General features: G+C 58.6%; 1 protein-coding gene across 1 annotated transcript in view; it reads left to right on the forward strand.

Annotated features, from left to right (window-relative positions):
- The window catches only part of CNOT12 (CCR4-NOT transcription complex subunit 12), a 20873-nt gene extending 17528 nt beyond the window's left edge, over window positions 1–3345 (forward strand). The window contains exons 6-10 of the mRNA XM_007455823.1: window positions 1208–1574; window positions 1786–1936; window positions 2048–2175; window positions 2891–3048; window positions 3285–3345. Coding sequence (XP_007455885.1) covers window positions 1208–1574; window positions 1786–1936; window positions 2048–2175; window positions 2891–3048; window positions 3285–3345 — 865 coding nt within the window. The remainder of the gene's footprint in view (window positions 1–1207; window positions 1575–1785; window positions 1937–2047; window positions 2176–2890; window positions 3049–3284) is intronic.
- Window positions 3346–7524: the final 4179 nt, after the last annotated feature.

Raw genomic sequence — 7524 nt, forward strand, 5'->3', positions numbered from 1 at the left:
CCCCTCCAATCTGGGACTCTGTGGCCTGGCTTCGGGGTACTGTCCTGCCCGCCTTTCCCATGGCTGTGTGCACGGTGTGTGTGTGTTGGGTGTGGCTCTGCTCTGCTTGTGGTGTGGTGGGTACGAGGTGTGTGTGGAAGGAGTGACCGATGAATAGTGCACGCTTCCCTGCAGGAGATGTGCCATGAGAGTGTGCAGGTGTATCTGTGTGTTTCAGGGGGGCAGCTGGGCGACACAGGCTCCTCGTGTGAGGAACGTGAGCTAGTGAGAGTGTGGTGTGCTGTGACTGGTGTGTTCTTGTCATGCTTTGAGGGAGCTGGCAGGCAGAAGACGCAGAGCAAGGTGACCCAGCCTCTCATTCCCTCGGCAAATATTTGCTCAGTCCCGCTCCTGGCCAGGCCCTGGGCCAAGGGCTGGGAGCACAAAGGTGGCAGGGGGCCCGTCTTTGCCCTTGAGTTGCTCACAGATGGGCTGTGCGGACAAAGAACCACGGACTCTGAGGCAGGGGCTGGGCCAGGTAGAACCCAGGGCTTGCAGGGCTGGGGAGAGCGCTGGCTGGGGGAGGGGAGCTGCTGGCTGGGGGAGGGGAGCCAGCCGGCTTCAGAAGAGGAATTGAACTGCACGGGGAGTGAGCAGAGAGGCAGTGGGAGAGCCTTCCAGGCGGGAACAGCTTGTCCAGATACACAGTTGGATACATAGCCATCTGTGAGGGCCGGGTGTTCAGTGAGACTGGGGCGCGGGGACGGATGACCTGGAGGGTGGGGGCCGAAGAGGCAGGATGGGCAGATGGACTGGTGCCTGGCTTATCCCAAGGAGAGTGACCACCTAAGCTGGTGCCCTTGGGAGGGACACAACTGACAGCATCAACAACAGCGACGGTCGTGGTAATAGTAACTTACTTATAGGGCACGTACCACGCGCTCTGCACTGTGCTGGGGGCTTTAGAGTCTGACTGCGGTCCCCCAGTGATTCTGTAGTTAGGAGACCCCGAGGCTTTATAGGTGAAGGCACTCATCCAAAGTCTCAGTAAGTGGTGGACCTGGCATTTGAACCCGCCAGGCTGGCCCAGGTCCTGCCCTCTGTGCTGTGTTGTATGAGGCCCCTGTCGGGAAAAGCGTGGACAAGAGGGAGAGCGAGAGGTTGGGGAAAGCGCCCTTCGGGGAGGGAGATGTGGTCCCACGTGACCTTGGCCTCTGGTCCTCTGCAGCCCTGGCGGATGCCTGGCCCGCTCCCCGCCCTCCGGCTCCCAGGGCCCACTGGAGGAGACACTGGCTGCCAGCTGCTCCAAGGCAGCAGCCCGGAGGGAGTCGGCAGCCTCGGGCCTTAGGGAGCTGTCAGAGAAGGAAGGGGCCACAGCAGGTGCTGACGAAGGGGAGCCCCTGGAGCCTGTCCGGGACTGTCTGCCCTCCTGGAGGCCCCAGCCTGATGGTGAAGCCAGACAGACAGAAGAGGTGGACGGCACCTGGGACCCTGCAGGGACCGGGCAGAGCAAGCAGGACCGGATGCTGACCCCCCAGTGGCCCCCCCAGGGCACTCCCGCCAGCTCCACCAGTCAGGATTTCTCCTTCATCGAGGTCAGTGGAGGGGAGCCCAGGGCAGTGGGTGGGATGTTGGGGGTATGGGGCGTGCTTGTCCCTTGGGCCTCCCTCATCTGTGTGGGCCCTGAGCAGTCTCAGTCCGGGAGGCAGAAAGCAGGAAGCTCCAGCCCGAGGCTGTTTGGGGCTCCCCTGGGCTGGGGCAGGACCACGAAGACGATGGCAGTGGTGTTGCCCTTGTCCCGAGCAGGACACCGAGATCCTTGACAGTGCCATGTATCGGAGCCGTGCCAACCTGGGGCGCAAGCGTGGGCACCGGGCCCCGGCCATCCGGCCTGGGGGAACGCTGGGCCTGTCGAAGGTGGCAGAGTCAGACGCAAGGCTGTTCCAGGACTCTACAGGTGGGGCCGGGGTGTCGTGTGATGACATCCGTGTCCATGTCTGAGGGTGGTGCAGGGGCGGGGAGGTCTGGGGTTGCCGCCTGTGCTGAGCCCTTCTCTGGGCCCTTGCAGAGCCGCGGGCTTCGCGGGTACCGTCTTCAGACGAGGAGGTGGCGGAGGAGCCTCAGAACCGCCGGACACGGGTGACCAAGGGGCTGAAAGTCAACCTCTTTCCCGGCCTGAGCCCATCAGCCCTGAAGGTACCATCTGATAACGGGGCCATCTGACCACCTTGCATCCAGCCCGCCTTCCCTCCATCCATCTACTCATTCCCTATCCCCTTCCTCGTGTTCCTCCTCTCACTCTGCTTTCCCTGTGCTGGGCGCTAAGTGGGATGGAAGGAATAACAAGGCGTGTTTGTGTCCCACAATTTCTCAGGGTAGTGGGGGACATGAGCCATGCCATCATTAGCCCTGGTGAAGGGGGAAGTTTAGGGGTCACTGGGCGGGTAGAGGTAAGAGGCGGGCCTGCTCAGAAAGAGGGAGACACAGTGGGTGCAGGATGGGAGGGTAGATTGGGGAAGGCCTCGTGTGATGACTGTAGCTTCGAGGTGCGCAGAGGAGGTGGCCCGGTGTGCAGAGGAGGTGGCCGTGCAGGGTGTGAGGCGGGGAGATGTTGGAGACAGAGGGGATGGAAGAAGCAGAGGCACAGGGACGGGAAGTCACTGCTGGCTTTGTCCAGTCCAGTTAGTCTGGATTCATTTCAGCAGTGTCTCTTTGAGGGCCTGCTGTGTGCCAGGCATGGCTCAGCTCTCGGGGGAAGCTCATCTCTAAGCGACTTCGCATCCACTGGGGTGAAAGGTAAAGGGGACCTGAGCCTGACTGGGGACGGCACACTCTGGGGAGAAGGCCCAGCCTCCTGTGGGTGCTCTTTCCCGCGCCTCTGACACCCGTCTGCGCCTGGCTTGTCTCTCAGGCCAAGCTGCGCTCCCGGAACCGCTCGGCTGATGAGGGGGAACCGACAGAGGGCAAGTCGAGTCAGAAGGAGCCCGTGATCCATCGCTCCAAGTCCTGCAAGGTCCCGGGGCTGGGGAAGCCCCTCGCGTTACCTCCCAAGCCAGAGAAATCCTCAGGGTAGGTGACCTAAGCGCCGGGCATTCACTGGCCTCACTGCGCTGGCCTTCCTAGGAAGACCCTGCTTTACAAGAGAGGAGGACTGAGGCCTTGAGGTGGTTGGCGTGAGCCCAGTCTGCTCTGTTAAGTGGGCGCCCGAGTGCTGGTCTCTAACCAGGCCCGAGGTCACCTCTCCCGCTGGGAGCAGCCTTTCTGCCCCTACCACTCCCTTCTGACCTTCGCCCTCTGCCTTCAAGGTCAGAAGGGTCATCGCCCACCTGGCTGCAAGCCCTGAAGCTGAGGAAGAAGAAGGCCTGAGAGGTCACGGAGGTGAGGGCGGGGCCTGGGCTTGGGCCTGTCTGGGGCTGGGAGTGAGTTCAGGGCTGAGGGGGGCCTGCCCTGGAGCACTCGGGAGGCCCCAGGCCCTCTCCTAGACCTGAGCTCTCCATCCCTCTTTCTCTGCGAGGCTGGAAGCAGGCAGCTGAGGCCAAGTTCCAGAGACCTGGCGGGTCCCTTGGCTTGGGGACGTCCATCCCCACCTTCCTTCTTGGGCTCAAGGAGGGTCCCCCGTGCCCTGTAGGTGGCCTGAGTGTGGTCCGCCCGCCCTTCCAATCTGGGACCCTGGGGCGCCTTCACTAGGCTCCAGGTGCCCAGCAGGGTCTCCGTCGTGCCGGGCTCCGCTGGGGGAGCCAGGCTGCGGTGCGGGGAGGAGGGTGTGCGGTGGAGGGGGTGGGGGAAAGCGGGGGGAGAGACGCCGAAGCGCCTCCTCTACTCCCACGTCTCTGCCTGACCTCTTCTCTTTCCTCCTGTTGCAGGTCCTTCCCATCTGGCAGTCTCAGGCAGTGCCTGTCCCTGTGGGATCCCCGGCAAGGAGACTGCTGAGCCCCCCACGCCCCAGGCTGCAGCCTCTGCCCCCTCCACCTCCGGGGGCCTTCTGGGGAGGCACAGTTATGCACTTTGTATCACCGTCCCAGCTCCCCTCACGCCTCCCTCCCAACCAGTTGTTAGCGGTTGAAGGTTTAGGTCCCTCCCTCCTTCGCTGGCTTCCCGCCTCCCTCTCTGCTTCCTCCTCCAGCCTCCCGTGGGTTTTCTTTTGATACCAGTTTATAGCATTTTTTATAAAAGCCTTTGATTTTTGTAACGGGCGGAGCCCAGCCCCACCCCCGGTCTCCCTCCGCCGTGCCAGGTGCCCCACAGAAACTGATACCATTTTGCCACTTGAAACAATAAAGTTTTTTGGGAATTAGTGCTGCCCAGGTTGTGGTGTGTGGTCATGGCACCGCATCCCCTGTCCGAGGCTGTACCTGGGGAGATGCTGGTTCTAGCCCTGGCCGACCAGGAGCTTGCTCTGACCTTGAACCCGTCACTTCACTGGCACTCGCTGGGCACCCACTGAGGAGGGTGTATTGGTTACGGTAGGCTGATTGCCGATTCACACAACCCCCAAATCTCCGTAGCTTAACACACAAAGGTTTATTTTCCATTCGTGGCCCCTTCTGGGGTGGATTAGTGGTAGGGACACTCTGCACTTCACAGTCATTCAGAACCCAGGCTCCTTCCCTTTTGTGGCTCAACCATCTGCAGGGGCCCTGGGGTCTCTGCAGCATCCAATGGAGAGAGGGCAGAATCCTAAGAGAGACCCGTAGTCCACTGGCCGAAATTCAACTCATGCCCCCTGCTAACTGCAAGGGAAACTGAGAAATGTAGTTTAGATGTGTGGCCAGAGAGAGAGAGAGAGAGAGAGGACCAGATATTTGTAAAAATTCACCCTTCTTACAGAGGGGGCGGGCGGGGGGCGTTGTGTTGGTTTCTGTGATCCCTAAGGGTCCTTTGAACCCATGCGGTCTAGAATGTCCCACGAGCTCTGGCCTTTCTCACCTAAACCCCTGACCACTGGCATCCTCCTGGCCCTCAGCCTAGTCCTCTGTCATCCTGGGTTCCCCAGACTGGCCAGCCTCTTTCAGGGCTGGCATCATCTTTCCCTCCTTGGGGAAAGGAGAGTCTCCTGTGGACTCACCTTAATGGGGGCCAAACAGAGTCACTTAAATTGCAGCTATAGCTGAATTTAGAAATCATCCCGTTCACCAGAGCTTCTTAGCCTTTTGGGTTTTTTTTTTTTTTTTTAGGGAGTATGGGGGCTATTGACCTGATTTAAAAATTTGACCAAAGCTGTGGACTCTTTAGAAAAATGTGCAAATGAGGCTAGAATTCCCATCATTGACTAGAGCAGCGGTTGTTAGCCTTCACCTAGCATCACGATCTCCTGGGGGTGCTTACTAAAATGCACATTCCTAGGCCCATCCCCGGGTTCCAATCTAGACAGTGTGCCTAGGAACCTGCATTTTGGGAGGCCCCCTGAAGTGGAGGGGAAAGACAGGGGCCCTCAAGTGGGTGCCTGGCTGTGCCCCTGGGTGGGTCTGTGCCACACAGCCCCTGCGCCGGCCCTCCTGGGAGCCAGCGGAGCTGAGCTGGCATAAGCTTCGTCCGGTTCCTTTCCCACTGCACCGCCCTCCTACCCATAGGGGTAGGCTGGGCAGGAGGCCAAGCCAAACTCTTAAGACTCATTAGTGGGGAAAATGGAGCCTGGGCTGGTCCCAGTGCCCGGGCTCTGCTGGGAGGGGGAAGAGATGGGGCCCTGCTTCCAGAGAAGGCCAGAGCCAGGTCTGGTGGGTGGGGACAACACACTCTCCCTGTGTCTGAGGACTGGTTCGGGGGCCTTGCTGGGAGTCAGGGAGAGAAGAGGGCAACATACGTGAGCTTTGAACTGCCTGTAAAGTGTTTGATAACAACTGGGAAAGTGTGATCTTAGCATGTAGTCATTTCTCAGACTGTGCCTGCGGTTCTTGGGAGTGGCCTCAGAGGGGCGGGTCTTGGTCTTCGGAACGTGGCTTTGGATTTTGGAAATGGCTGAAAGTCACTTGGATGTCTGTATTGGGGAATTCTTCGGGCAGTCAAGCGGGCTGATCAGTTTTGGTCAAAGGTGGCTCCGAAGGCGCTTTCTGAAGAGTTGAATGAGCTCTGGAATAAGCGTACAGCCCTTGAGGGCGCCGCTTTAAAGACAGCAAGTCCATGTGTTTATAAACGAATCCACCCCTTTCCTACATGTCAGAAAGCTGAACTGTCCCTTCCCGGGATTTTTGTTGATAACTCTCAGAGGATCTGGTCCCAGTCCTGTTACGATTAGAAACGTCTCAACACGGTCTCTCCCTGATTCCTTGCTTCCGAGGAGGCCCTCACCCAGAGCCTGTCCACATGTGAATTTGATACTAGATAACAGAGGAAGCTTTTGGGAACTGAACAGGAATGGAGTCGACGGGGCAGTCCCACATTCCCTACAATCCAAGGCTGGAATTGGTGTTTGGGTTGAGGTTAAGCCTGTGAACAAGCTGGCCGTTGCCCACGGAAGCCTTTTGCTATTTGGGTGGTAGTGGTGGGTGTTGTGGGAAGTCTTCTACCCCACTGTTCCTGCCCATTGTCCTTCCTCCAGCATCCCATACCCCAAATGTGGTCCAGCCATCTGCCATGGGCACAGCCCATCCCCGAGAGGGCTAGAGACAGGCGGTTCTGGTGGAGGGGTGAGCAGGTCAGGGTTTATCTGTGGCTTCTGACCCTCAGGGACGCTCTCTGAGCCTCAGCTTTAAAAGAGGTATAAAATAGGGGCTCCCTGGTGGCACAGTGGTTAAGAATCCACCTGCCAACACAGGGGACACGGGTTCGAGCCCTGGTCCAGGAGGATCCCACATGCCGCGGAGCAACTAGGCCCGTGTGCCACAACTGCTGAACATCCACATGCCTGCCACCTCTCCACTGCTAAACATTCCAGGCAATCCCTTTCGTCTTTGTTTGCTTCTTAATTTTCCCATTTAAAGTATAAAAGTCGGGCTTCCCTGGTGGTGCAGCGGTTAGGAATCTGCCTGCCAATGCAGGGGACACAGGTTAGAGCCCTGGCCCTGGAAGGTCCCACATGCCGTGGAGCAACTAAGCCCATGCACCACAACTACTGAACCTGTGCTCTGGAGCCCGCGAGCCACAACTACTGAGCCCACGTGCTGCAACCACTGAGGCCCGCGCGCCTAGAGCCCGTGCTCCGCAACAAGGGAGGCCACTGCAATGAGAAGCCCGCGCACAGCAACCAAGACCCAACGCAGCCAAAATAAATAAATTTATTAAAAAATAAATAAATAAATAAATAAATAAAAGAGGTATGAGGTCTAAATGGTGGCAAATGAACATACCTGGGACAGAGCAAGTGGTCCTGGCTAGTTTTGTCTTCTTTCCTTTGTTTGTTTATATGGTGGGAACAGAGGACCTTTTTTGGATCTCTTGACTCCTAGACTCAGAGGAGGCTGACACTTGGCCTGGAAGCTGGTGGACGGGATTTTCTCGGGGATGATTTGCCTCTGGGGTCTCTCTGAGCCTGAAGTGTAGGTTCACCTGGGATAAGCCTTTGGCCACTGAGCCACTGCCCTGACTCCCCACCCCTCCCCTGCCAGAGAC

This window comes from Lipotes vexillifer, unplaced genomic scaffold (assembly GCF_000442215.2).
Source record: "Lipotes vexillifer unplaced genomic scaffold, Lipotes_vexillifer_v1.1 scaffold977, whole genome shotgun sequence".
Lineage (NCBI taxonomy): Eukaryota > Metazoa > Chordata > Mammalia > Artiodactyla > Lipotidae > Lipotes > Lipotes vexillifer.